The sequence below is a fragment of the Perissodus microlepis genome, chromosome 11 (genome assembly GCF_051167445.1).
Source record: "Perissodus microlepis isolate ML-2025 ecotype Zambia chromosome 11, ASM5116744v1, whole genome shotgun sequence".
NCBI lineage: Eukaryota > Metazoa > Chordata > Actinopteri > Cichliformes > Cichlidae > Perissodus > Perissodus microlepis.
The window spans coordinates 27,749,194-27,776,639 of record NC_140471.1 but is presented as its reverse complement, the minus strand read 5'-3'; the positions used below and the strand labels follow the sequence as shown (position 1 = coordinate 27,776,639).

General features: G+C 39.2%; 1 protein-coding gene across 2 annotated transcripts in view; it reads left to right on the top strand.

The window, feature by feature from the left end:
• Positions 1 to 27,446, top strand: part of LOC146378085 (mannosyl-oligosaccharide 1,2-alpha-mannosidase IA) — a 192,627-nt gene that overhangs the window by 80,428 nt on the left and 84,753 nt on the right. For both annotated transcript variants that reach the window (XM_084943815.1, XM_084943816.1), the window contains exon 2: positions 632 to 728. In XM_084943815.1, coding sequence (XP_084799941.1) covers positions 632 to 728 — 97 coding nt within the window. The remainder of the gene's footprint in view (positions 1 to 631; positions 729 to 27,446) is intronic.

Here is a 27,446-nt window from a genome sequence, read left to right as displayed (position 1 = left end):
AATTTCTATGGCCGAGTGCTCAGCTTGCACACGGATGAATTACAACTGTGCCCCCTTAAATATTATTTAAACTGATATTTAAATCAACATTTGATGTAATCTTCTGACTTTTAGCAGTTTGAAGAAGTTTAAAGTTGTTTTCTTGGAGGTTGGTCACTTCTGGAAAGCTATAGTCATTACATGACATTTACAACAAAGAGCTATGAATATATTTGATTAGTGTGCTGCAGGTGGATGAGAACGCTTTAATCATTTCTTGTAATCCTCTACTCTACCTCTACCTCTTTTGTCTTGCTCCTTTTTGTTCTATATTATTGCATTTGGAAAGTTTATTTGCACATCACAGCTATCTGAACAGCAATATGTGCTGCTCAAAGAGGTTTACTTTTGTCTGCGGACACCAGTCAGTCTGTCATTTATAGCAGTAGCTGCTGTGAAAATGTCAACCGTATTGTTTAGCAGTGTGGTTTATATGTGTATAATTGCATCCGTGTCCTTAATTCAGACCTGATCAATAGCTATCATTCTGTTTGCCTGGAGCTATACCAATTTAATTATGACTGGGTTTGGAGCTGCGATGCTTTGCTGTCAGCCGACTGACCTGTTTGTCTGCCCTCTGTTTATTTTGCAGATGATGAAGTTTGCCTGGGATAACTACAAGCGCTATGCTTGGGGCAAGAATGAGCTGCGGCCTTTGACGAGAAACGGGCATATTGGCAACATGTTTGGTGAGTATTTGCTGGAGACTCAGAAGGCCTGAAAGGTCACCTGGTTTTTTGGTATTTATTTATTTATTTTTAAGACCCACTGACCTTTCTCTTGGAAGGCTTTCATGTGAAAGACAGACTAAAACTAGGGAGGGAGGCAATTTTGTGATCAGTAGAAGCACCAGCCACAGAAACTAATTTAAAATCTATAGTTTTGTGTTTGGTTGGACAAAAGGAGGATAAGAAGATTGCAAATGTCTTTATTAGAAACAGACCAGGGCCGACTGTTTCTCAGTTTGGAACGGATGGACAACTACACCAATCTTAAACTCTCACAAGCTAGCACTGATTTAGAATTTCAGAGCAAGTAGTCTGCCTAAAATAACAATTTGACTGAAAGTTGATTTTTGGCTTTTTAATTCCATGTTTTTGTGCTGTGCTGGGGATAAAAAAACACTTCATGAAAACACTTTTTTTTTTCTGCAGCAAAATTAATATGACCCAACAGATAAACAACACTGATATCCTGATAACAAGCCAATACCGGCCCATCATGATGTTCACACAGTATATTTGGAGATGGTTTTTGTCCCGTTGCTTGCTGATACCATTTTTTTTCCAGTTCTGAATGTCTTTCTAACAACTAACTGACCGCGCACACAAACAAAAATCAAATTTTCTTCAATACAACATGTCATCTTGGCAATTTAAAAAAAACAAAAAAATTTAACTATATAACTTCCCCCAGACTAAACTAAGTTACATAAATTTTCTCTCACTTTAACAACTAATATTAAAACATGCTCACATTGGTGAAGTTGGTTTAAGTTTTTGTTATAAATGTTTTGGCAAACTTTGTGTCTTCACTCACAACAAAGACGTTCCACGCTAACTACATGTTAGCACGTGGCCTACTGCTGTGTATGCGCTGCACATGCACGAGGCTGATCAGCTGGTTACTGATTAGGGCAGAGAAAGCTGGAAATCAGCCGATTCCGGTTCCTCGCCTGTCAATTGTTGCATCTCTATATATTATTGCAGCGGTCCCCAACATTTTTTGCACCACGGACAATATTTTCATAGACCGGCCTTTAAGGTGTCGCGGATAAATACAACAAATAAAACAAGTACCAGTACCAAAAAAGAAGATTTATTCATGACACACAGGAAAAGATAAAAAAAATAGTGATAAACACAGATAAAAACCCAGAAAACCATAAATTTCCCACTCGAACATTGCAGCCCGGTACCAAACGACTCAGTGGGGGTTGGGAACCGCTGTATTAGTGCATCAATATTCACAAGCCCTCAAATGTACTCAGGATGTCGTCAAGCACCTCATGATGTTAAATATGACAGACGTTAAATAAGCCAAGAAGAGAAACATAAAGTCACAAGGTCCTTCGTAATTTTGGATTTTGATAATAAGGCAACACACATGGATAAATCTGGTTAAATGAAGAAAACCAAACAAAGTAGTTTAAGCTCTGCTTAAACCAGAACTGACATCCAACTCAAAGCACAGAAATAGGTGAAGCGCTATTAATCCTTTGCTTTTGACGTGGGCTATGTTGTGGAACATATCTCCATAATATTTCCATAATTAGACATTTGACGTAACTGTCTATTAACTGATTCAGAGAAAAGCAGTAGTGCCTTAGACATGCGGTGGTTAGTCTCATATTGTAGCCTACTTTCAGACGGTAGGCACATTGTTTAATTTTAAATTAAAAATTAAAATAAAATATTTATCTTTTGTGTCGAGCTTAGAAATAGAGGTTGTTTTGCACAGTTTTGCTTCGTTGGCTTCTGATCAGCTCTTTCAATACTGAATAATAATTGAAGCCATGTAATGGGCAACAATTCTTATAGCTTATAGCTTTTTCACTCAATAATCTGTATTTGTAAATTCTGTTTGTAAAAGACAGTTAGTTTGTTTAGAGGTCTTTATAATGCTCTTCTTCTTTTGCTTGTGCTTTGATGGGGCTGCTTTTGAGAAGCTGCAGGTAGCAGTAGTTTAACTCGAATTTCAAATGAGACAAAAGCAACTGGATTTCTACAGATATAAAAATATATTATACCTGCACACCTTCTGAAAACAAATCATAAGTAATGAATTTTTAAAAAATCCAGCTGTCATAAGAACGACAACACATCGCACTTATTTGCACCTCAGTGAGCTTTTGACACTGTTTTCTTGAGCTTTCACTCAGCACAGGAAACCTCGCAACCTGCCAGGGGTGTCACAGTCTCCCAACAGCCTCTAATTGGAGCCAAATCCAGAGGGGTCCTGCAGTCCTCTGCAGTGGAGCATATCAGTCAGTTCGCACTTCTGTGCCTGAGGGAAATCCCACAATAAAGCTCTTAATAAAAGGTGGATCAGCTCTTATTAAGACTTGGGCTGGTACTGTCTTCCATACCTGAGGTCTTCCTCTTTCATTTCTGTAGGGATTCACAAGTATTAGAGAGGTTGTGGTTAAGAGGAGTCACTTTAAAGCAAAGGCCTTGAGCCACGTTTTAAAGCAACTAATCCAGGATCACCCTTAGATGAAAATGACCAAAAATAATTCAAACACAGATTTTGCCATCATTTGTTTATTCAACCGGTTTGGTTAATGTTTGTAGTTAAAGCTAAGACATCAGAGAAAAGTTTTGTTCTCGACCTATTAGTTATAAAAGAATAATGTTTTAAAATCTGTTCATATGCCAGTTCAGTCATTCTCAAACTGTGGTAGGCGTACCACTGGTGGTACGTGGGCTCCCTCTAGGGGTACGCGGGAAGTCTCCCCCCAAAAATTTAAGATTAAATAATATACCATGTTCTGACTGAGGGATTTCTGAAAAAAATCAAACGTACAGCTCTGTTTCGACGTGCACGAACCATGAACAAGGGTCGTGAAGCCAAAAATCCAGCAGCTTAACCACCACAGCAAAAATTAAAACGTACAGCTCTGCTATCACTTCCAACATAAATGAAGACAGAAAACTAAACAGCAGTTTGTAGGGTTAGTGAAGCTGGGCTAGCTGGTAATGATGTGCTACGTGATCGCTAGCTACACAACTATGTTAGCATAACATAAACACAGTGAAGCTGGAGGATGAATATGGGCTCAAAATGTGGTCATAAATATTTTGTACTTGTAAATCAGTTTTGTACTTGTAAATCAGGATTTGTATGTGTAAAAAGAATTTGTGTGTGCGTAAAAAAGATTTGTATGTGTAAAAAGAATTTGTGTGTGCGTAAAAAAGATTTGTATGTGTAAAAAGAATTTGTGTGTGCGTAAAAAAGATTTGTGTGTGGACTTAGCCAAAAGAAACCCTGCAAGTTACAAGTACGAATTTTGACCTTATTTTTCTTCGTTTCATCTGATTGGTCAATGTCATGTCAATCACAAATGTAACAATCCAATCAGAGAACAGATGGGTTTGGCTGTCGGAGGGGCGCTTTTTTGAACTGCCGGTCCTTGAAGGGTAATACAGTTTGAAGCTGGAGGATCTCTATATAAATATCCGATAGCAGCTACGTCCCCTAACTTTCAGCAGCTGTTGAAAGGATAAAGTTGTGGTATGTCAGTGGTTAGAAATACCATTATTACTTTAGGATTAGTTTAACACAAAGTCAGGGCTGACCCGGGACCATTGCTGTGAGTCACAGTGCGCAGCATAAAAGTCCTTTCACATCGGACGCAGGATGTGCTGCTAATGCTAACTAAAAGCTAAGGATCCAGAATTTGTTGCGCTGGCTGCTGAGCTCTGTGGGTTTTTGCAGCAGCTCTACCTGTACTAGATGCACCTGCTCCTTGTCTTTTCTATTTCTGACTTTATGTCCTCTACAAGAGTTTCTGTTTTTTTTTTTTTGCTAGTTCTTCAAATGTTCAATAAAAACATGTATGCTAATTCATAACGAAGAAAGCTTTGTAACGAAGACTGTCATTTCCAAAACACTGCCCGCCCCCCGCGGTCCACAGCGCTGTTGAAAAGGCTGTGGAAGTCCCTGTATTAAACACGTAGACCTGTGACACAAAAATCACCAAACTCGGACGACCACAGACTGTTTTCCTTCGTGGTGATGAAGGAAAACGCTGGGTTGGCATGTAAAAGGGCATTTATTCCCTTCAAAGACCTGCAGTTCAAAAAAAGCGCCCCTCTGACAGCCAAACCCATCTGTTCTCTGATTGGATTGTTACATTTGTGATTGACATGACATTGACCAATCAGATGAAAGGAAGAAAAATAGGGTCAAAATTCGTACTTGTAACTTGCAGGGTTTTTTTTGGCTAAGTCCACACACAAATCTTTTTTACGCACACACAAATTCTCTTTACACATACAAATCTTTTTTACACATACAAAACTACGGAGCCCCGCAGGGGACATGGGAGAAAAAAAAAATTAAGACTGACTTTTGCGAGATCTCCCAAAACAAACTCGGGATCTCGCAAAAGTTTTGCGAGCTCTCGCAAAACAAACTCGGGATCTCGCAAAACAAACTCGGGATCTCGCAAAACTTTTGCGAGATCTGGCAAAACAAACTCGGGATCTCGCAAAACTTTTGCGAGATCTCGCAAAAGTTTTAGCCGCATTCTTCGGATGCCGGCTCGAAGCCGACCGGGAGGTCGAGGCACGATGTGCCGGGAAAGCGGTGTTCCTCCCGGCGGTAGTAGGTCTCGACCTCCCGTTAGCTCGAAGCTAACGGGAAGAATGCGGCTAAAACTTTTGCAAGATCTCGCAAAACTTTTGCGAGATCTTTTGCGAGTTTGTTTTGCGAGATCCCGAGTTTGTTTTGCGAGAGCTCGCAAAACTTTTGCGAGATCCCGAGTTTGTTTTGCGAGAGCTCGCAAAACTTTTGCGAGATCCCGAGTTTGTTTTGCGAGATCTCGCAAAAGTCCGTCTTAATTTTTTTTTCTCCCATGTCCCCTCCGGGGCTTCGTACAAAACTGATTTACAATTACAAAATATTTATGACCACATTTTGAGCCCATAGATGAACTCTTACTTTTTTCCACTCAATAAAAGTTAACGTCATGGTTCCCGATGGTTAGGGACAAATGCAATCGCATGGCTGGATGCTGTAAATGGACCAAACTTCAGTCAGGAGAACAACTGAGTAAATCCATCCACAATACGAGGTTAGTCATTAATATACTGCTGCATGTAGGGCTGCTCGATTATGGCAAAAATGATAATCACGATTATTTTCACTGAAATTGAGATCTCGATTATTTGACGATATTTATTTAACAATAACAATGTATTGAATAATGACTTTAAAGATTGTCAAAAAATAATATAAAATAGTGTGCAAATACTAATAACAGTGCAAATGTTTTCAATATAAAAAAATAAATGAAAAATGTAAACATCTATGTTTAGTGAACTTTGCAGTGTTGCTCTGTGGTGCAGCTACGACACCGTAGCAAAGTTTACACACTATGTCTACTTGATCCACGTCTGACTCCGCGAACCCATAATGTTTCCACACCACTGAAGTTTTTTTTTTTACCTCTCTTTTCAACCAATGGCAGTCACTCTCCTCTCCAAATAACTTCTGCTTAGCTTTCCGAGCTTTCCTCGGGTCCTCTTAATCAGCGGTCCCCAACCCCTGGGCATCGGACCGGTAACGGTCCGTGAGTCGTTTGGTACCGGGCCGCGAGAGTTGAGGCTCAGGTGTGAAATGTATAGTTTTCAGGGTTTTTATCGGTTTTCAGCGTTATTTTGTTGTCGTTTTTATCGTTTACTCGGTTTTCCTTGGTCTTTTCACATGTGTTATGAATAAATTTTCTTTTTTTCGGTACCGGTACTAGTTTTATTTTGTTGTACTTATCCGTGACACCTTAAAGGCCGGTCCATGAAAATATTGTCGGGCTTAAACCGGTCCGTGGCGCAAAAAAGGTTGGGGACCGCTGCTCTTAATTGTTGTGACGCGTGTTCGAAATGCAGAGAGGTGCGCTCGATTTGCCACACGGAGCAGCGCGAGAGTAAAGCACGAGGGAGGGGCTAATAATCGGCTCAGTCATTTTTAATGATCGTTGAAAGCCCAGATCGTAATCGTGATTAAAATTCGATTAATTGAGCAGCCCTAGCTGCATGGGCTGGGCTGCAGTTACATCGTAAGGTTGTTCATGAGGGTGAGTTCGATGAGAAAGAGGAGTGCAGCGTTACGGCTGTGTTATCTGATGAACTGATTATAAATCGATCTTTTTTTCCATCTGTGCTTTTTTGTGTTGATACTGTGTGTTATCCAGTATTTTCACAAGCACAATGAACTGCCAGCATCATTCAGTGAAAAACAGAAGAACAAATTAGATAACAAGCGCTCCAAATATAATAAATCCAAACTGTTTTTCCCCACTCTCTACTGTTTTAATGTAATAAATTTAGTTGATTGACTTTTCTCAATGTAATTAGGCTGATATTTTGCTGCAGAAAGCCCATTTTGTTGGTCGATTTTGTTGATTAATATGCTGCAGGGAGCAGAGATCCTGTTAGTTTTTACTACAAGTCGTGTTTCAAGATGAGTTATCAAGGCTTCATCCACTTACTCTGCTTGTGAAGTAAGGGATCATTAGGAAGGAATATCAGCCAAGGACACTGAAAGCTAATGGACTGTACTGTTGTCAATATTAAAACTTGAGAGATGATAGAGATGATGATAAACTTGCAATGATTTGTTCGTGTTAAGCAATGTCTGACTGCTGGGAGATATGAGACTCCAAACAGACTCAAAGTAGTGAGCCTTGATATCAGCTTATTAAATTGTTATTGGTAGCATATTCACAAACAATCACTTCATCACATTTACACATTCAGCACAAACAGCTTGTATTTTATAAGGATTCATCCCCGGGAGCTGGATTTATACCTGACGCTAAAGGTTAACGGCACTTCTAGCTAGCTGAGACGCAGCTTATAAATTATAGCTTGGTGTCAGATTGTGATGATAGCACAAGCATGGCGCTAGTTGGATTCATTGCAGTTATGGCTAAGTGTTGTGAAGTTTGCATGCTCTTTTCATTTTTTTTTTTTTCTCCAGGCGCTGTGCTAGGTTAATGCTGAATCTCTTGGCCAGGACACCCTTACAGAAGAATAGCTGTGTGTCACAGCTGTGTTTTGCATTCTTTTCATTTACTTTGTGATGTAGGCAGTCAGAAAAAAGGCATTCCATGTAAAGGAGATTGCTGCTATACAGAAGGTTGACAGCGAGGTGACAGTTTGCTAGACTGTATAACCTGAGATAAGATATTGAGATTGTTTTCATCCTGCTTTATGTTGTATTCACGCCATGAAACCATCAGTTGTATAAGAAAACAAATGTACTGGAATCTGGCGGTGGGGCCTGATACGGCGAGAATTTGCAACATGCAAACAACATGATGCAATAATTAAACAAACACTGAACTATGCATATTAGCTGTGCAGTTCATGTGTCTTTTAGCTATAATAAATACACCGCTAACATAGACCTCAAACACTGAATAACAATGGCTATTGAATAAAGAAGTGAAATGAATTATTTCAAGCATGCTTTCATTGAACAAGGTCAAACTTTTTGCATGCTGAGCGTGAATACATGGTGCGTGTAATTAAAATCCCTTGGCTTACTCGTTGTATATCAAGCAATCTTGTGCGACATGTTTATTGTTCATGCTCCTATTGCAGTGATGATGTAAATACGATCTATAAGTCAGCACCATTTACAAGTTAGAAGCAGTGCGGTGCTCAGTGCTGAAGGATTCCTGTGAGACATATGCAAAGTGATTCAGCCCTGTGGACCAAATAAGTCCACACATGGAGGTGAAAAGCTGTGAAATATGCAGGAAGGTGCAAAAGGGTTTGCTAATTTTCACTGGGATTTGGCACACTGTGACACATCAACATTTAATTAAGTTAGGAAAAAATTAGATTTGAACTCAAGAATCGGTTGATGATGGATCGTACTGTTTTTGTATAATTGTATTGAATTAAGCCATGGTTACACACTGACATTGACAAGTATAGCAGTCACCTAATATGTTGTTTCCATATAAAATTTAATTTTATTTATTTATATATATATATATATATATATATATATATATATATATATATTGTATTAGAGTCAATGACATTATACATGTTTCTTTACTGTGGATATGAGGTTCATCCATCCATCAAACTGTTTTTTTTTTTCTTTTCTTTTTTTCCCTAGTAACTTGTAACTAGTTTCTAGGGGGTCACTCATCGGTCTCTCCACCTTTGACTGTGGCCTTAACTTTGACATGTTAACTAACATTGTAGCAAAATATATAGCAAAGCTTTTGCATTCATGAACGATATCCTAAATCAGTGCAATATTTTACAATGATTTATTTATTAATTACATGGCAAATTATTAATTTGGAAGTCAGAGTTTTTAAATGTTTTGATGTTTCTGTAATATGTTTAAAATATTGAAGAGTACAACGCTCAGCTTCTCCAAGTAATTGCTGTCTTTATCCATACAGCACAGCTATCCACTAAGAACCTTAATGCCGATCCGACTGATATCCGAACAACAAAGGTAGCGTAGAAAAAGCTATTTATCTCTGGCAGCACCGCTGAGGAATAGTCAAGTCTCCAAGTATGAAGGGAAGAGAAAGACTTTGTTCAACAGAATATGGTTAATCCTGTAAGAAAATGTTTTTTCAGTCTGTTGAAAACTGTCATCGTTTTCCTGCTTTCAGCTATCCTCGTGTGTTGCACAGTGCATTATCTATGAATAGAGAGTGGGAGGTTGTCAAAGGGAGAGGAAGGGAGAAAGGGCATCATGCTAGTGAGTAAATGTCACATTGTGAGGGGTGGTGCAAGAAGCCAGGTATGAAATTGGATGCTGTGTTCTTTAATTTAATCCCCAGAGCAAACAGAAATGCTACGAGATTGGATCTACAGTACGGTTAGCAACGGCGTCTGAGGCTTGTCAATATGCTGAAAGTAACCAGAACATCCCTGCTGCTCGACGTACAGCCCGGCCCAAACCACAGAGAGGCAGAGAGACATTTTACTCCAAACCTTCTGTCACACTTTCACTTTTACTATAATCTTCATTTAATTCTTTCTTTCAACCCTACGTTCCTTTTTATTTTTGCTATAATCCCTCTTCCCTTTGTCATGACCCTCAAGGCTGAAAGCGTCTCTCTTAATTCTTTTCTCTGAAACAAAGTTCTGATACTTCCTTTCCTTCTTTTACTTTTGTCATTTAAATTACTTTATTTCTTCAGAGCTTATTAAAATTTCTTTTGCCTTGGGCAATTAGAAAGCTAATTTTTTTTAACGTACTTTGAACAATCGTGCCTTGATGTGAGATTGTGTGGGAGTTCCCACTCAGCCAACGTGTAGTCATTTATAATAAAGTTAGCATATACGCATTCATGGAGGTTAAACTTTGATTAACGAGCATTGCATTATAATATGTTGAAAATTTGTGTGACATAATAAAACTGGACAAGAAAATCATCACAGATGTAATTTGCTAATTGGCTAAAAAGCATTTGGTAGCGCTGTCTTGTCCCTATCTGATTTCATGTCAGGTTAATATTAAATCTCCTCAAGCATTGTGAAGAGGTGAAGATCAAGGTCACCTTTTACTTTAGTGCATATGACAGCAACATTTGTTTTGTCTCCAGCTTAAGAAATCATTTGTTTTTGTAAAATGAGATTCACGCAGTAGCACAGAGGAATATCTGTCACCCTATTCTCAGTGCCTGAGGAGAACTACTGCATAATGTAAAGCATGTTCAGTGTTTTTAATTTAGAAAGTAAAATTGTAGTGCTAATTGAAGCTTGGATTTATGTATTAATGGCATGCAAAAGCATGCACTTTGTTGGAAAAGTTGAAACTCTTTTGAAGCAGATGCAATGGGGAGGTGGTTAAGTTGAAGGGCTTTGTTTTCCATTTTATGCATTTCATTGATAAATTTCAGCTTAAAGGTGGAGATGACTGTAACCCAGATGGAGTTTGTGTAGTTCAGCACTTGTTATATTTACATGTTAATAACTTTTACCAGTCGGCTTCAAGTTTTGGTGCTGATATTATCAGCAGCTTTCACCGTGGCTGACATAAATCATTGAAGGTCAATTGGATGATATGCAAGATGTCTCGCCTGCTGCTGCTGTTTACTTTCAGCAATAATAAATCTTAAAGCATGGGGTGCTTACTGGCATGAAATCTGAAATGGTTTTGTCTAATCACTGGAGATAGATGCTCCTGAAAGGAGCTTGAGTTTTCGCTACAAAATATCCACCACAGTGGGTTTTATTTTGCAAGTCTAAAAATTTACAATAGCTTTCTAATGGAAGACAACATTTACATGTGATCACCTTCAAGGTTATTTGGTATACTGGTTTATTTTACACATCCAGCAGTTGCAGAACACATTTATTATAATTGATTTGGAGAGGTTTCTTTTTTTCTTTCATATTTGACCTCTTCAAGTCCAGTACTTCCACTCTTCCTTTGTTTTTTGGCCAAATGAAATGTCTGCTCTTTAGCTAAATGTTCAACATTTGTATAGTTATAGCAGCTTGAAGAATGAAAGTTGAACACAGTGTTGAGTTTTGAATTATATATTTTGAATGCGTATTTGCTGATTATATTGTTTTAATGTAAGAAAGGCCTAACTCTGAGTACACTCTGTGCCAAAAAGTGCAGACAGGAAACTGCATGCTTTTGCAGCTAGAATGAAGTGAAAGTGAAACCAACTAGGCTGTTTGATCGAAACTTAAAGTGTGGTGTGACGTGAGAGCAAGTATATAAATAACTAGGCTTCCCTTTGTCCTTCAGACCTTGGGTTGTGTGTTATGAGAAAGGTCTCCATATCTGGATATGTAAAATAAAGATCATTTTTAAAGTAAAAAGACCACTTTTGAGCCTTGTGTCTTTTTGGCCCTAAGAATCTAAAAGAACCGTTTTTAACAACAGTAAGTGTAAATCTGGAGGATGATTTGACAGAACTACTGTACCTCTTAATTGCTTTGGTTTCGGTTTTAAAGTGGTCATTTATGTCCTTTGTTTAATTCATCTTCTGGTTTCATGCCTCTGTGAGATCAGCTGAGGTGAGCTTTTACTTTTATTGATCAGTTCATATTGACATGGTGAGCAAGGAGGCATCATAGAGAGTGGAAAATTTTTCTTTAGAGAAACAGTGTGATAGCTCGGGGCAAAGCAAGACATTATGATATGAGATTTTTCATACTTCAGGCTATCAGGAAAGCCTTAACTCCCATATTTAGATCTGAAACTTAGATCTAGAACTGATTTAAGAGAGTGTGGGAAAGTGATGCAAAGTCATTTTGGGACACTTGTTAACTGCAAGACTTGCAGGCTAAAGCTCTCAGTGCAATGAATTATTTTCAATATTTGATTCCCAGAGCTCTCGTGCCCTACTTGTATGGTGGAGGGCATTAGCTAAAACAATCAGCAGTGATTGCTCTATTTCCAGCTTATCTCAGTGCAAGACTGAATGGACGTCTCAGCCTTGAATTCAGAAGGCATTGTTAAACACAAACAGAGCATCATTCTGAAGAAGTAATGTATGATATACAGAAAAGGTATATATGGCATATAAGTACACACTTAAAGATTTGCAAAGGAAAATACTGATCCTAAAACGACTACTCCCAGCTTACCAGACAAAGCTAAAGAAAGCCAAATAAAATACTTCACCCTTTCTTAAAAAGTCTGTCTGCAATCATTATGATACTATTGAGATAATGTACCTAGATTAGCTTTTTCTTCTTCTTTTCTTTTGAGTAAACACAAAGATTTTGGCATTCTGGGTGAATCACCATAAGATGTTTGAGATTTTCTCATGTGCTTATTCACAGCCACACAGCTAGAAGCAAATCCGAGTGGACAGCTTGTTTATGGTATTAATCTTTTATCACCAGAGCCCTACAATAAAGGCTGTTTTCTTTGATCTGAAAAGAAAGCTAATTTAGGATGACTTGATTGCTGAGAGGATCTCTTCTTCCTGGAAAGACTCCAAAATGCATTTTCTTCTTTTCCTTTGTTACCATTCTGGGGAAAAGCCAGAAAGCCCATGTCAACTCTGCCTACTTGTCTAGTGTCCTTGAAACCTAGACTTATATTCTGTTCCCTTTTGGGCTACAACAAGTATATGGCAAGCAGATGCTAGCTTATTATAAAGTACAGTTTTGGGTGAGTGACATGGACAAAAGTATTGAACCATAACTCTTAACCTTTCAGTTCAGGTGTTTTTAATGAATTGGAGTGTATTAATATGCAGTTGTAACAAGTCAACATTCCATCAACTGTAAGTGGTATTAGCTCAAATTGTAGTATTTTAGGGAACACAAGAAAATCAGCCATGAAGTGGCAGACCACAAAAAGTTACATAGTCAAGTCAATGAATGCTAATATATGTATTGCATAAAAGTCAGCAACACTGTGCTAACTCAATAACTGGAGAGTTCCAAAAACGTGTCTGGCTTTAACATCAGTACAAAAAGTGGGTGTGGGGAGCTTCATGGCAAGGGTTTCCATGGCCAAGCAGTTCTTTTAGGTATAAAGTGTTGGTGGCCCAGTACTTTCATCCATAATAGGGTATGATGCTTTTAGATTGGTACAAAAATCCTTTACACTCCTCACGTGCAGCTTAAGACCCTTTCTTAGTTGAAACATTGACCAAGATTGCTTTCAAATTCTGCTTATATGTCACCGGTTGTTTGGTCATTTTACGTCATTTTCTAACTGATGTTGACTGATTAACTCAAGTCGTAAATGGTAGAAAAGCTGGGAATTTTATTATCATAGATAAATAAGTGGGTTGAAAACTCGGGAAATGGTTTTATTCACTTTTTTCCCCTCAAAATTTGGATAAGCATTATCTGTGTTAGTTTACTTAGTGCTCGATTAGCCTAGCATGTACAGACACAGCGACTACAAGCACGCCTAAAATTTACAAATTTACAGAAACAAGAAAAAAATAAATATTGAGAAATATAGATACTATTAAGGTGCTAATAGATTCCATTTTTGTTTATTAGCATTTAGCTAAGTGCCTAACTGCTGTGGGCTTATATTAGCGTACAAGCTAGCTTAAAAAAAAAAGTGTGACACCCACTTTTAGCTAGCCTATCTATCAAGAGTTTAGTTATATGCACTACCAAACTATGACCATTTAAACCATTTCATACGTCACATCCACTATATCCTTTTTAGATTCCCTCTTTTGCTAAGTTTGACAAGTGTAATTTACCATTATTATTAGATGTCTCATGTACTACTATCACTTTCTCCATTTGCTTCAAAGTGAGGAGCCAACCAATCCAACAGGCTAAGTGGTGGATTAAAGAGATGTTCATCCCTCTGTGAACGACGTCATTACCCCCATGCCTGCATATTTGGGTCACTAGCTAAGGCACATTAAATGCCAAGCCAAAACTGTAGTCTAACAGATGCTGGGGACAAGGCTTGTGATTGTGCTGAAAAAGAGAGAACATTACATTAGGTGTCACAGCTGCCCCTCCCTCACTCCAGAGATTTTTCATCAACAATAGATGTCCTATGGCTGTTAAGGGGATTGGCCACATGCTGCTATTCACAATTGCTTTCCAGTTCTCTGCTTCTCTACAACAAATGAAAGCATAAAGACCCCTTTTTACGCATGGAGAAATAGTTTTCCATTTTTCTGCCTTCATCTTATGATTATTTAATCCTGCCTTTTTTTTCATTTTGTCCCATTACCTCTTTTCCTTTCCATTCTCATCCCAAGAGGTGCAATTAAAGAGCATAAGGTCATCGGTTTTTGCTCACAGTTCTCCTGGCATGCAAAATGAGCTGCTTCTAGCAAAACAGGTTGAACCATTCACCTTTTCTCTTATGGCACGCCTAAGGACAATTTGAAACCAGTAGCGTTTATTAGGAAACCCTGAGGGCTTTTTAGATGATGTAAAGCATTACCAGGTACTCTTACATGATGGAGACCTGGAAACCTGATTTACTCTGGATCGATGGCCCAAATAATGAAGCGCTGGATATTTATTATTTAGTTGGTCTGGTTGGAGGTGCTATTGAAAGGTGAAATACATTTTTTATAATGCACCTGGCGGTTCTCGGGCATCCCGGATCCCCCCAAAGTGATGTTGGATTTTCACCAATTTTCACTGTCTTACATCATCATAACCTACAGCAAACAAACTTGAGCTAAACATATCCACTGTGGCATCACTTTTCCAAAGACAGTGCTGCTTAAAAGGGACTTGTATGTATACTAATACTTGGATTTTACTGTTACTGATCGAGCAAGGCCTTTGCACCTGTGTCACTTGAAAGCTCCTCCTGTTTTGTCATTTATGGAACATTTATTAAAAGCAGTCAGCTTTATTCAGGAAGCACTTCCCTTGACAACTGCCTGCTGTTTCCTCAGCCTACATATTAAGCAGACAGGTTTTTTCCCCTCCCTAGCAATTACCTCTCTGTAGACCTTGCACCTGGTTTTAAAGGGGGGCACTGTAAAGGTTAGAGAGAGCAAAGGAGGGAGTGGCAGCTTCCCTTTCCATTAAGGTTAAATGAAGGGCTACGCAAATGGTGCCCATCACCACCTGTCACATGCAAGTTACACACAGAAAGAAGGGGTGCAACCATCCACCCACTTTCCTTTTCTTCCCCATCAATTTCTATATCCCACGGGCTCCATCACGATGGGGTTGAAATCATCTGTCTCCATAGCGACCAGCACTAGGTGACAAATCAGGATCTGGTCCCTCACCCCATCCTGAGAGCACATCCCAACCCTCCATTCAATATTGCCTATTTGTTCTGGGACCAATAGGGCCTAAAGTGGAACTGCTGGCTGGCCACATCGTATATCATGATAATTGGAGGATATAGAGCAGTAGCAGCAGCAGTAGGGCTTTGGGAATTACTTTACATACTGTCACTGGGATATGCATACAACCCAATCTATATGGATTTTTTGGGTATTGTTAAAGTTGTAGTTTATTTTAAACATTTGTCAATGTAAGTATTTGTAGGACAAATGTGTGAATTAAGATGTAATAAAATAAAACAATATTTTCTCTCTTATTGCAGTTCTAGCTATTTGCAGTTTCTTTTTATGTGAGCAGTCTCAGCCAATGATATTGGTCTAGTTCAGGCTGTGTTACGTTGAGGAGCAATATTTAAATACTGTTCTTTACTTAGTGGTGCAAATGTTTGCTGTTGAAAATCCACTGTGCTGTATACAGTAGTCAGAAAGAGTTGTGTTTAAGTCTGCATAGTGTTTCAGTCATAGTCTTAAATAATATGAATTGAATTTCATTTTACTAAAGGCTCTTCTCCACAGGTTTTATATTTACACTGAGTCAGAAACTAATTGTATTCGCTTTGTTACATCTAAGGAACTGCACAGCTTAGTGATGCTACAGCTGTAAAACATAGTTTTCTGTTTTTGAAGAATTTTGAAATGTTGAAACTGCCAACAGCAGGAGACGCGGTGTCACTTTAATGGCACGCCAGTACCTTTACCATCTGTAGATGATGAATTATTTTACTTGGAAAGTTTTTCCATTTTCACAAGATTTAACGAAATGCTTTATTAACATAACACTAACAACTTGAGGGTCAACTTTTATGGCTTGAACCACACTGTGGGAAACATGGAGAAACTGGTCAATGACCAGAATGCCGAAGTTGTGGATGATTGTTACATTTGTTTTACTGCTGAAAAAAATGTCTTCGAACACTAGTGAAGATTGTAAGGTTATAAAAGCTGTTCGTTCCATGAATCCAATGAAACCATGAGATCAGAAGGATGATGGAAATATTTTGCCCCCACCTGCGGGTTAATGCTGGAGCATTTAAGGTGCAGGCTCATAAGATACTAGACAGCAAGCTTCTGATAATGCAAGCCTGCTGTTAGAGCAGGTTTCGTCCCACTGCATGTAATGACGATCCTGGCTAGCTTCGCATCGCTTGGCAGTGAAACGGTGGCAACTGCACAGAGATTACAGCACGCCCAAAGTGGGCTCAGTGCCTCCCTTAGTCCAAGGGAAAGTGACAGGGTTATAAAAGCATGGGTGTGTTGATGTCATCAGGGGGTACGTAAGGATAGCTGGCTATCACAAAACACAAAGCAAGAAGAAATTAAAACCAAAAAGTGCAGAAGAACAACACATTAAAAATACAACATCATGACCTTTAATTGTGTCATTTCTGATAATCTGCTGTGGGACTTTTCTGTGCCATTAAATTCACAGTATGTTTGTTTTGGGGGAATTGCCTTGACAAAGAAAGCTGCTCTATAGCATTATAAAGCAGAACTCAAGCTATCAAGATGAAAGGGAAGCCATCTTTTATTATCATCGCCACTAAATTTCTGCTTTTCCCAACTCGGATTAGAATGAGTCCCCCTCAATGGGCATGAGCACATCATCAAGCCTTTGCGGAGGGATTATAGCCAAGATGATGAAAAAGTGTTTGCAAAATGTATGACGAAGCAGGGGGATTATAATGGATTGTACTCTGTGCTACTGTAACAATTCAGTTGTGGTCTGATGAATACAGTGAGGGTAAAATTTCGTGGATCCAGATAAAACTCCAAAACCTTTGTTGTTATTTCTCGGTGTTTACCATCAGGATCCTTAAAAAAAACAAAAAACAACTCTGTCTTTATGTAATTTCACTCTTTGATGACGTAGATCCGGAGTCACTGATGACATGTCTGCAACTTGAGACATGTTGCTGCTGGGTAGTAATCAGTGTTTGGCAGTTTTAATCACAAGTCTTTCATGCCAAGCTTTTAAGCTTATGTCAGTATTAGGGAGCAGATTTTAGTTCATTCACTTATTTTGGAGTCTATTAATATACAGCACCTCTTTTAAGCATTTCTTCATCGCAGCTTGTGTGTTCTCCAACCACAGTGTCAACCATTGTCTCTTTTAAATCATCAGATTTTCAGGTTCTCAGTGACAGTCTTTTTTTTTTTTCTTGGTACAAAGGAGCATTTAGTTTTTCCTTCAGATTGTCTTATCACTCTCCAGGAACTCCTCAAATATTGCCTTTTGTTTTCTGTGGAAACACAGTTATGTTTAAGTTTAAGGATATACTGTTTCTGTGTTTATCTAGTGTTGCTGTTTTGGGTCTTTGCATGAAAAGACATACTTTGACATTAGGTCTAGCTGCGTGCAAATCAGCACCTCAGCTGCTGCAGCTTGTAGTGTCTAAAGCTCATGCACATATGCACATATTTCATCCTGCCTGCACAGAAAACACTTTCCTCCCATTTTATTGACAGTTATCCATCCAATCGCTGGCAGGTGGGACTCTGTCTGTGTTGAGTGAAGGGAAGGAGCAAGCTTGTGCCACAATGCATAACTGCAATTGTAAAAAATCATTCATTCCTGCAGCAAAGATCGGAAGAACTTTCAGAATCAGCCTGACAGTGTGGGAGACATTTCATGGTTGTTGTCGGTGGCTGGGTGGTTGGGGTTGAATAGAGCTAACAGTCTCTGGCATCCTGGGAACAAAACACGGTAAAACCGAAATGAACTCAGGAATTGGTAAAGCAGTGAAAGAGAAATTGATATTGAGTATTGTGGACAAGTGTTTCAACTCACATTCCTCCAGGAAATATTGTTAGAAAGTTTGCATTCCCTTAGTAATTGAGTGTGAAATTGCAGGTGAGCAAGCTGTAGTATCTTTCAATGTACAGACCAGCAGCTTCTAAACTGGTTCTCTGTAGATTTGTCAGAAACCTGAAATAGTTTTCTATAATTGAAAACTTTTTCCCCCAAATAATCTCCGACTTTGATTGAATGTAAACTTTTTATTTTGCTGCCCGTTATGCTGCCAATAGTCACTGAGTGCTCCAGACGAGTCAAGAAAAACAACAACTCTAAATGTTTTTTTTTTTTTTTAAATCAGCTTTAACTATATATGTATATCTTTTGGACAAATACAGATGGGTGACAAATTAAAGGAGAAGCCTGAATTACAGCTGCAGTTAACCTGGTAGCTGAAGCATCTTGAGGTGACTGTTGTTGTGATTTGATGCTGTATAAATTAAATTAAATGTAACTGTCCTGGCATGGATATTTTGCTATTACTTGTCCTCATAGATTAAAGAATTGCTGCCAATCAGTGATCACTATTTAACTCTGATCTGTACGCTGATGGGACTGATCTCCTCCAGGATTACAGTGCATAGGGCATGAGGGCACATCTGTGGCCTTTAAACATACAGTAGATCTGGAACTGATGTGTTAGAAAGTGCATCCACCAGCATTGTCCAAACACAAAATGATGGAATATCTGTTGAAAAAACCAAAACTGCCCTGGCGGGTAATGATGGCCCAACACTGTAATAAGACACTTTGTTTTCTTCCTTTTTCTTCTCTTTAAATTCTTACCTGTCTGTAGCATTTTAGTTCCAGGATCCTCCTTTACCTTTAAATGGCTGAGGTACTGAACAAATGAAGCAGAGCAGCTGCTCGTTGAAGATGGCTGGTTTAATTTCTCCTGCTGACAGGTGCTTTTTGTCAACAGGTTATTACACCTCTCCTAAATGGCCTGGGCTGCACATTTTTTCTGTGTGCAACTAGTGAGCTAGAAAGCACAGTTCAGATGAGTAAACGTCTGGTGTGCGTGATGGAGAGCAGTGCCTTTGTTTTAATAATGAGAGGAAGTCGGTGTTTGCAGGGCGGATTTCTATCGAGCATTTATTTATTCATTCTTTAGATACCAGTTGAATGACCTCACAACTGGATGAATTGTTAGTGCTTTATCAACTGCCTAATCAGAGCCTCTAGCTTTAGCTGTCATCCCAAATCAGGTTTTGTGGTTTGACCGAGCATCAGATGTTTAATCCCCCCCTCTCCTCACTCTCCTACTGTTCAGCCGTGTCTCTAGATCAATGCAAGACAGGCTTTTAGGACAGGGAGGAGGCGAGGGGTTCGATAACACTGTGTGCGGTGTGTAATCTTATCTGAGAGCCTGTCATATCAGACAGGGCTGCTCCACTGACACGCCACGCTTTCCCAGAGTGGCAAATTAGATTGCTGCAATTAGATTGATGTGTGTACTGCTTGAAGTCTAGAGCCTCTTTAATCATGTCTGGACACTTTGTATTTTGTATTTGTTTCCGATTGGATTAATCTCTGCTAAGGTATGGTGATTAGCTCCTTAGTTTTTGACACTTTGATAGTGTATTGGTGATTCTTCCTGCCCCAGCACTGTGATCTGCCACAGCGGATCACAATTCTCTAACACAGCATAACACATCTCGATATATCTACATAATAAAAATACAAGTTTTTTTTTTTCTTTCCAAATGTCTCCACTGGGGAAATCTGCATACTTTTGAATGGCCAGAAGGTGGCAACTCATCTGGTAATTGTACTGCATGTCTGTAAGAAAGATCAATTGAAAAGACTTGGTTATGTCCTCAGTAAACACTTTCCTGACAGTCTCAATGCTTACTCAATCATCCAGGCAAGGAAATCCCAGAAAGTTGATTTTGTTCTGAACGTTGCGTTTTCATTGGGAGAAACCTTTCATCTCATCGCCATTGATCAATGACAATTTGCATATCAATGATCCCAAAGCTGATTACATGCCCCATTGTTAGTCAGTGCTGCTACTTTCAATCATTATGCAAATATACTGTTTATAATGTTGGGGACATCTGCAATCAGCCAAGACTGAAGAAATGTCCTGGAACTCTTCCACTGAAAACACAACATCAAAATGAACAGAACCAACTTTCTTAGACTTTGCTGATAGCTTTATTGTCTATTTTAATACTCTGTGATCTTAATTTTTAAATTATGATCTCAACTACAGTAAAACTGATGATAAAGCAGGATAAAGCCTGCCTGATCCAGCCATCACTCATAATGTCCAGTATTAAAAAAATACACAAAGGTAGTGATGCTTAAAATGCTCAGCTTGAGACCTCAAGGCGTGGGTGGTGTCATGATAATGGTGGCTGCATCCATCTACATGCAGTCTGTCATTTACAAATATTGAGGCTTGCCTAACACTAAAGTAGTCCTCCTTAAAGCTCGGTGCCAAAGAATATGTTAAAATGCATTGAGAGTCAATCACACATCCACCCCCCTGACAAGTATTCACCAGCTTTCTTGTCCAGCATGTGGGGACTAAACAATTATGCGCTCTGACATAAAGGATATCTGCTATTTGCATTTCTAGCTGAAGCCTCAGGTTCAGTCATCTCCCTCTCCTCAGGCCTCCTAATGGAACAAATTTCTTTTGACTCCGGCTCTAAAGTCCCTTGATCTGCCAATTCTCTTTCCCTTCCTCTGTCTTGCCAAGAAATGGTTGTTGTTCTGGAAGGCACAAAGAACCATTAGACGCAAGCCTTTTGCAGTTCGACTACGTGATTACCATAATGGTGAAAATGGAGATGCTGAAGGGGGCAGAGATGAGCATATGTGGGGTGCAATTACAATCAGATGTCAGCATTTTTTTTTTCCATGTGGTCCATTCTAGGTACTTACTATTTGCGTAATGAGTAGAATAATGTCATGTTTGTATGTGCGCGCATGCAATACAAAAGCAGAGAAGCAGAAGATTTATATGCATGGTACTGCTAGTCAAGACAAAGCAGACATGCAGATATATTCGCACACTGTACTCGGAGAAAAGAACGACTTCCATTTCTAGACAAAGACTGCTAACTTTATTGAAAAACATCTCCTATAGTCTTTTCTTAATTGACGAGTGCATAAAATAAATAAATTGGTGAATAAAATTATTTTTTAGTTTTATGATTATAGATATCTACAGGTTTGTGAAATTTCTTCTGCTGAAGAAGATCATGTAATAAAAGCAAAATGAAAAGCAGAACAAAATACAGATAAAAAAGATGGCGACGTAAGGTGATTTGGTAATTTAATTCTTAAAGGTATAATTCGGCAGTTTTGGGTCTTCAACTGAATCAAGTAAAAGCTGATTTTATGTGTTTTTCCAGTATCTACATAAAGGATGAATTCTTAACAGCAGATCAGTTGTCTAGTCTCTTGTCTATTGTTTTTGTCACTTCAATAAGAACTGAGCTGATTTCTGACCCTTCCATCTCCTTTCTTCTTATTCCAGCGTAGTTGTTTGGATGGGTGTGTTACATCAATGTCTCACACACAACACACTCTGCATATTTCTTGGTGCAGGGTCAGCTTTCCTTAGCCTTATGATTTAAGCAGTGCAGCTCAGTAACAAGTCCTCTGCAAACAGCTCTGTCTCTGCAGCTGCCGCCTGCTCTTTCACGTTCTTTTTAAACATGTGTCATATTCTTTGTTGAAGGAAAGAGAAATGAACACCAGACAATTGGTAGCTTGTTGCACCAAAACTGAAAAATAAGGTAACTCTTGTTTGTATTCCTTTAGACTTGGTCTTTTTAGAGATTAGTAGACGTGAACTATGCAGGCACAAATTAGTCCAGTGTAAAGTGAACAAATTGTGCAGTCTTAATTGAAAATAAGGATTCAATTGAACATGTTTAACAAGCCCTGTGTATGCACCCTAGTTCTGTGAAGTGACTGGTAGCATGTGTTTAAAATGTTAATCAGGAGGATTAGGTTTCCTGACTTATCATCTTGTAGCAAGTGGGATAGGATCTGGGAGTAAGTAGCTTCTATTAGCAGCTACAGAAGACTGTCCCCACTGATTGTGGCACAGTTTTTACTATTGGCTTATCTTTAAATGGCTGCCATCAAACCTCAAATAATGTTGAGGTTTGATGGGACGTCTACCAACGTATTATGCCATAATCATATTTTAAAATGAACATAAACCTTCAAAATATCCAATTCGTTTATCACTTTGATTAATTTCCTATCTTGGCTTGGTGTTGAAGGCGTATATAGGCTAACCAGGACCCCCCCCCCAAGCTCAACCTCCTTGCTATGCAAACACTCTGATGTTGTCTGTGCTATAACGTCTATGCTGTGTAGTTATTGCAGTTAAAACCAGGCTGACATAAAAAGATGCATTTTAATGAACAGTGATATGCACCTTCAGGGACAAGCGTATATATCCAGATGATCCACCGTCCTCTCATTATTGATATTCAATGACTTATCTGACATCTTCTCCTCAAAGAGGCTAATGCACACGATTGGTATTGCAGCCCTCCAGAAAAGTCAATCTTGATTGATGGGCATGACATTTCACACTCCGTGTTTCTCCCAAGCTTTTTCGTGTTCTGCTCTGTAACCCTACTTAATCCTACTCCCTCTAAAACCACTTACTTCTTTCCCCACTGTTGCTCTGTTGGTGCTCTTCATCAAAAGCCCACTCGCCTACAGAACCATTGCCTGTGCGCTTTATCTGTGATGCAGACCATGTGCTTCGAATAGCAACCAGCTAAATGCCTTTAAAATCACACAGACACACTGATGCACTTACTGTCTTACTGGTGTCAGGTAGCATTAGTGCAAACAAGATGCTTATTAGCCTTGCAATTGATAATTGGTTACTGGCAACCACTGGTAACGGGGCAGTGCAATTATTGTAAATCCCAGCTCTTGCATCAATTAGATCCACCCGGCAGCTTAAATATCCATCCATCCAGTTTGTGAACCGCTCGTCTATTTCAGTGTCACAGGGGGAGCTCGAGCCTATACTGACTGCCCCAGGGCAAAAAGTACAATAGATCCTGGACAGGCCACCGGTCTATTGCGGTCCGAGTTTTGAGCACATTTGTAATATTTTATTTTTTCAGCTTTGTGCTGTGACTTTCCAGCAACAATGAGAAACAAATAAACTCTGATTTGTCTTTCTCATAGGTGTATTAAAACGATCCATCTCTGAGATCTGATTGTTCTTATCTGGTTAACAGTATTGCACTTTTAATGTACTTAGTCGATGGAATTTACAATGATCATTGGATTTCATTTCAGGAGTATTACCATACATTTGGCATGCAGTATGTCCTGGTTAAATGAAATTAGAGCGGAAATGTTGCCTCTGAGCTATCCCCCGAGGGATTCAATAAAGAAGTGTCTTATCCTGATTCATATTTATCAGTGGTGCGTGCATGCATTTAGAGAAAAAGAGAAGAAGAGAGAATGAACTAATTCTCGCAACATGAGCGTGCTGAGTGATTGATCATGTGGACCGGGGCCGTCTAATGTAACCCCGCCGACCGACACTGACTGGCTTGTGACAGCTATGATAAATGAAAACCCACCGGCCAATGTCTTACTAATGGATTTCCATGTACTCTTTGTGCCTACGCACACACACGCACACACACACACTCTGGCACTCGCATCTTACTTTCCGGTAGTGATGCTTGCAGGACACGAGTACGCTGACCTATCCAAGCACACTTTGAGTAATCATATGAAATATTTTTATTTGATCTCAAAAGTTATACTGTGTTTTAGAATTTATTATTTAAAAAAATAAATAAAACATTCAAGCCTTTGCTGAACTAATGACTTCTTAATCAGTTCTTGAGAAAATGTATGAACAATTTGACAGTCAGTTTTTAAAGTCATTCATTAAGAAACAGTGTCCAACCCCAAACATAAATCAGTCGAATCGTGGCCATTTAATGTCAAGTAGTATTTCAGGCTGACTCCTAACGGTTGGGTATTTATGCTTATATTGTTTGTTCTTTATTTTCCAAGGCATTAACTGAGACAGCTTTGGTTTCTAAATAAAGCTCGTGTTGTGTGTACAGTTTGTATTAAATATGATGTAAAATACATTAAAGAGGGCAACAGGATGCATGAGAATGCAAACGAGATCGTGTTGTGATGAATGTCAGTGTCTGAATGTTGATCAGTCTTTATAAATACACAATAGGGCACACCAATTACCCCCGTCTTCAGAGGACCCTCAGGGTTTCTTCCATTTGTAGCAAAAAAGGCCACAGAAATAAATAGGATCTTATACCATGGAAGCAGGAGGAGTACACCATGATGGATTGATCTGCTCCGTCTGCTCCTCAGAGTCAATCAACCATCTTAGCTTTGGTGCTGTTTTCAATAGGAATTTTCCACACTCTGTTTTGCCTGCAGCCACAGAGAGCTGCTTCTGGGTTTGGATAACCAGAGGGCATTAGATATCTGATTACACCCCTCCTCTCAGTTGTCACCATTACTATTTGTCACAGAATAGAGATAAGGCTGCTACAAAACAAACTAAAAACAGTACTTCCCCTTCACACAGAACGAAGGCTTGAGTTGGATCTGAAAACGCGCTCGGTTTCTGCACGCTCTTATACACCACGGACAGTAAATGGTCGATAGTAGGTCATATATAAGCAGTGTGAGTCTTGCTTGAAGCTAGCACTACCCCGTTGATGACAATATAAAGTATACGACAACAAGACGAAAAACACAGCAGAGGGTGTTTAAAAAGTGAGATGGTATTATAGCTACAGCCATGACACTGCGACCTCATCAGGACTTCAGTGCTGGAACAAAGGGAGTACTATTACAAGAATGTGGCTTTAAAATTGATTTACCAGACAAGGAAAGCTCCACATCATGTTTCTCTACATTTTTTACATTAAATGCTTTTAGATTTATGGCCAAAGAGTGTGACTTCCATCATTCAGTCAAGCCAAGTCACTCATCTGTGCTAACCTCATCAGCTAATTCATACAGGCATGGAGATGAGGTGAAAGGCAAACGGTGAAGCGGAGAGTTTTGCTCTCGTGCTAATAATGTTGAGCAGGGTAAATGCTGACAGAACTGAAACTGCTCAAGATATAAATAGCTGAGTTGATGATTGAAACAAGATTTTAAACAAACCAGTTGATGGAGAGAGATTTAAATGTCTCGACTTGTTTATTCTTTTTTGCTCATGTTGACTCGGGAGAGGCAAAATGCCCCCTACCCACATGATGGAGCAGTATTGACTGCAACTGAGGACATTCTTGGGCGGTGGAAGGAATATTCGAGGGTGCTTGCATATCCTTGAATATACTTATTTTCTTTTAGTTGTTCAGCACTTTTGTCAACAGTTGCTTTGGCGGGTTTTTGAGCCTGCTTATAAATAAATTGAATTGAATGTTTTGCGCTCTTGGAAAATGCATTTGACTGCGTCCTTTAAGTGTCCTGGGGGAGTACTTAGAAGTATGAGGTATCTGGCCTGGTATTGTGGCCTGTTTGATTCCTGAAAAACTAGTTTTTATTGCTGGCAATAAGTCAGACTCATTCCCAGTAGGGTATTGGACTTCCAATCATAATTTCTGAGGGATTTCAAGGCACAGCCAATGGCCACAGGATGTCCACGGGATGTTATCTTCGCTTTTTGTGGACAATGTGGTTCTGTTGGCTTCATCAAATGATGACCTCCAGCTTGCATGATGAGCCCCAAGTCTCCCCAAGTCATGAGTGAGAGAAGCAGGAGTTTGACAGTCAGATTGATCCAGCATCTGCATGAATGTGACACTGTTGTAGTAAAGACAGACCTGAGAGTGGAAAGCAAGGCTCTCAGTTTCCCAACCCTCACCTATGGTTGTGAGCTCTGGGTAGTGACTGAACCAATGACAGTAGTGGAAATGAGCTTAATCTGAGGGTTGGCTGGGCTCATCCTTAGAAGTATGTTGAGGAGCTCAGTCATTCAGGAAGGAGAGGTGAACCATTATTCCTCTACATCAAAAGGAGACAGTTTTATGTGGTCTGGGCATCTGACTAGGAGACCTCCTGAACACTTCTAGGTCAGGTGTTGTAGTTGTGTCCAACTGGGACAGACCCAGTACACCCTTGGGACATTGCATCTGTCAGCTGTCTTGGGAGTGCTAAACTGGCCACTGCTATAGGAGGTAGCTGGGGAAAGGATGCTGACATGGGCATGAATGGATGGGTGATTTATTGTTGTTGCAAACTTTCCTTCCAGATAAAATAAGCTAATATAGAATATGCTGTAGATATGGAGAAACATTGTCATTAATTTTTTTACTTTGTTTAACTGATGATTATTTGAACAGAGTGACAGAATCAGTACTAATAACATTACTGGGCTAAAACTGCAAAGCATTAAGGTCAATTAAATGCCCAAGGGGAGTTTATAGCTATGAAACATTTTCACTTACACAAACTAATTTTATCTGTAGTGAGTAGAAAAGTATTAAGGTCGTTCTAGCAGTTTAACACAAAACATTAACAAAATCACAGCGTCTGTTGAGAACAGGATCTGAAAAAGTTCAGTTTTTCAGTTCTGTGTTGTCACCTAAAGGCATGGTTGTGATTTACATATTTGGCGAGCTTTGAAAATAATTCTTCATAAAAATTGAAGTCTTTGATGTACCTGGTTGCTGAATGGTTGCATCAGATCAATCCAACCATCTACTGTAGGCTAAGTTCTCAGAGATGATCAGCAAGCTTTTTCGTCACCTCTCCTACTTAACCAGTTCAGTTTCCACACTATTGCATTTTTTCACCTCATCTACATTTTCAGCCCACAAGAAGTTTAATTCTCTGCCGGTTTAGTCCCACTTTCTTGTTATTAAACTTCCAAACCCCAATTTGCCTTTAAACTCTTACACAGTAATTCATTAAGGGTAATGTGTATTCTTCCTTTGAGCCGCGCTGTCTTTGTGGCCTTCAGGTCCATTTGCATAATATTTGGTCATATGAGAATGAAAATGGACCATGCAATCTCTCATAAGGATGGAATAAACACCCGTTAGCATTTCTCGTTTAGTTTATGAAAGGAAATAAATAGCTTGAGATTCACAAAGACAAACACTCACGCATCCACAGTCACTGCAGACAGGCAGATTT